Source organism: Genypterus blacodes, unplaced genomic scaffold (assembly GCF_046128005.1).
Source record: "Genypterus blacodes isolate CSIRO-AG114 ecotype Tasmania unplaced genomic scaffold, CSIRO-AGI_Gbla_v1 ptg000230l_1, whole genome shotgun sequence".
In the NCBI taxonomy this organism is placed as follows: Eukaryota; Metazoa; Chordata; class Actinopteri; order Ophidiiformes; family Ophidiidae; genus Genypterus; species Genypterus blacodes.
The window spans coordinates 47501-50000 of NW_027467028.1; the positions used below are offsets into that span (position 1 = coordinate 47501).

At 50.3% G+C, this 2500-nt stretch overlaps 1 protein-coding gene across 1 annotated transcript in view; it reads left to right on the forward strand.

The window, feature by feature from the left end:
• The first annotated feature begins 994 nt into the window (after positions 1 to 994).
• The window catches only part of grm5a (glutamate receptor, metabotropic 5a), a 14294-nt gene continuing 12788 nt past the window's right edge, over positions 995 to 2500 (forward strand). The window contains exons 1-2 of the mRNA XM_076170739.1: positions 995 to 1201; positions 1514 to 1647. Coding sequence (XP_076026854.1) covers positions 995 to 1201; positions 1514 to 1647 — 341 coding nt within the window. The remainder of the gene's footprint in view (positions 1202 to 1513; positions 1648 to 2500) is intronic.

The following is a 2500-nucleotide window of genomic DNA, read 5'->3' on the forward strand; positions in this document are numbered from 1 at the left end:
CGAAGAGAGAGAGAAGAAGATGGATTCATCAAAGACTTGGGGGGATTCACCATGTTGGTAACCATAGCGACCATAGCATTAGGGGATCTGATCACAATTTTGCACCCAAGGCGATGTTACAGTGTGTAAATATCACATTCACGTGTCGCACACATATAACCTCCATATGGAAGTAAACAACAGGCTCATAATGAAGACTGACCATCTTCATCATCATCATCATCATCCTCTCTTTCTGTTTCATCTCTTTCATCTCCTTCTGTCTTTCTTCCTTCAGCTCTCCTCCCTCAGCTTTTTCTAACAAGTACAGTTGCCACTGATGCTCATGAGGCGCTCCACTGAGGAGGAGGAGGAGGAGGAGGAAGAGGAGGAGGAAGAGGAGGAGAGCAGCTCGGCGTGCGTCAGAAAGTCAAACATGTTCTAATAACGGAGTAGATGAGCCGCTGCTATTTGCAGTTTGCTGTCGACAGGACGGACTGCAGCTCGCCACAGAGCTGCACTCATCGCCTCCTTGCTTCCTCTCTGCCATGGAAACGTTTCCCACACGGATCACAGCGGCACGGCGGGAGGAAGAGACCAGGTAGGATGAACTTTCCTGTCAGCTTCAGGCTTCAGAGCAGCCAGGGAAGATTTGATGTTTGGTACTTTAGTCCTCCACAGCTCTGTTGTTGTGTTGATTTGTTGTTGATTCTCTCTCAGGGCGACGAGAGGAAAAGATAAGAATCATCTTGTTTTGATAAATCAGGTTTAGCCAACAAACATTGAGGAATCATCTTAAATCAAGTTCCTAAGTTGAATCTATTGGTTCTAGTTCTTCTCTTTGCACACACACACACGTGCACACACACACACACACAGACACACACACACACACACAAGACTTTTATCTCCTTTTCTATTTCTCCCCCAGGCATCTAACCTGCACACGTGTCATTAAACGCATCGTGACAAAGGCAGCACGGTCATCTGATCTTCATCCCTGAGGAGAGCGAGCATGGCAGGAGGCGTGAGGAGGAGCGGGGCAGTGGGCGGGGCAGGGGGTCTGTGTGTGACCCTGTTGGCACTGCACGTCTTACTAGGAGCTACAGGTCAGGTGGGGGTCAAAGCCCAGGCCAACGAGCGCAGGGTGCTGGCTTACATCCCCGGTGACGTCATCATAGGAGCGCTGTTCTCCGTCCATCACCAACCGCCTGCTGACAAGGTAACACGCTTCACACGTGTGTCCTCCTGGGCATTCATTGTTTGTATTCTTAATTTCTCCTTTCTGTTTGATATAAGAGCGACCTAGTAAGTATAAAACTACAAAGTGAAGACTGGGATCACATGTTTGCTACATATGAACATGTTTCTAGGTTTCAAAGTAATATTTACACCACTAGGGGGGGGGCAACAAGAATGGACACGAGGACAAGTTAAGCATAATGTTGTTTAGGGTCTAGGGAAGGACAAATGTAATGTCCTCACATGAGGACGCAGGGTCTCAGGTCATGATGTGGACCTTTGTGTCTCTCAGGTCCATGAGAGGAAGTGTGGCGCCGTGCGTGAGCAGTATGGAATCCAGCGAGTGGAGGCCATGATGCACACGCTGGATCGGATCAACGCAGACCCCAACATCCTCCCCAACATCACACTGGGCTGTGAGATCAGGTCAGGCTTTAAGAAGCTCCTCCTCCTCCTCCTTTAGCATGTAGAGGCTCCAGCTGGATACAGGAGCAGGATCTGTCAGGACGACTTCATGAATTAGAAGAAATGTTATAAACGATCCCAGCTTCAGCCTCCAGGATCCTTCAGCGCTTCATTCAGGGCTGAAACTCTCCATGAGGACTCAGACGCAGACATAATGAGGCAGAGACAGCTGGTGTGTGAACAGAGGCTGTGTGAGGACGGGGGGGCGTCACACCTCAAAGGGGGTCCTGGTGATAAACGGAGGAGCACGGGCGGGAAACACAGGAGGGACAGAGACACGGAGCCGTGAAACACTGGGCAGGCTGCCAGGGAGACAGCGGAGAACAGGAACGTGTTGGCCGGAGGACTTAGAGAGGCCACGAGGGAAGACAGGCAGACAGGCAGACAGGCAGGCAGACGGGCAGGGAACTCAGAGGTGTACGAGGAGGCGAGAGGTAGAGCCGAGCAGAGACGATGAGGCAAACACAGCAGGAGGTTCAGGTTAAGACAGAATCAGCTGCAGGGAAATCTGAATTCAGCGGCGAGGAGGGGAGGATCCGAGGAGCCGAGGAGGCAGAGGGAAGGAGGAGAGCTGGAGAAGCAGAGGAGACATCAAAGACAAACAAGTCAACCGTCCTCAAAAGACATCATCCAAACTCACACAGTCTCTGGATCCAGATCTGATAGACGCCAACTCTTCATCAATCATTTGTAGGCGGAGGAGCCAGAGACTGAAAACACACAGTTCTTCTTTCAGTCGCCAATTTGGCAGAACTGACATGAAGCAAAAACTAAAGACAGATTAAAGCAAAATCACAATTTCTGACATTCCAGT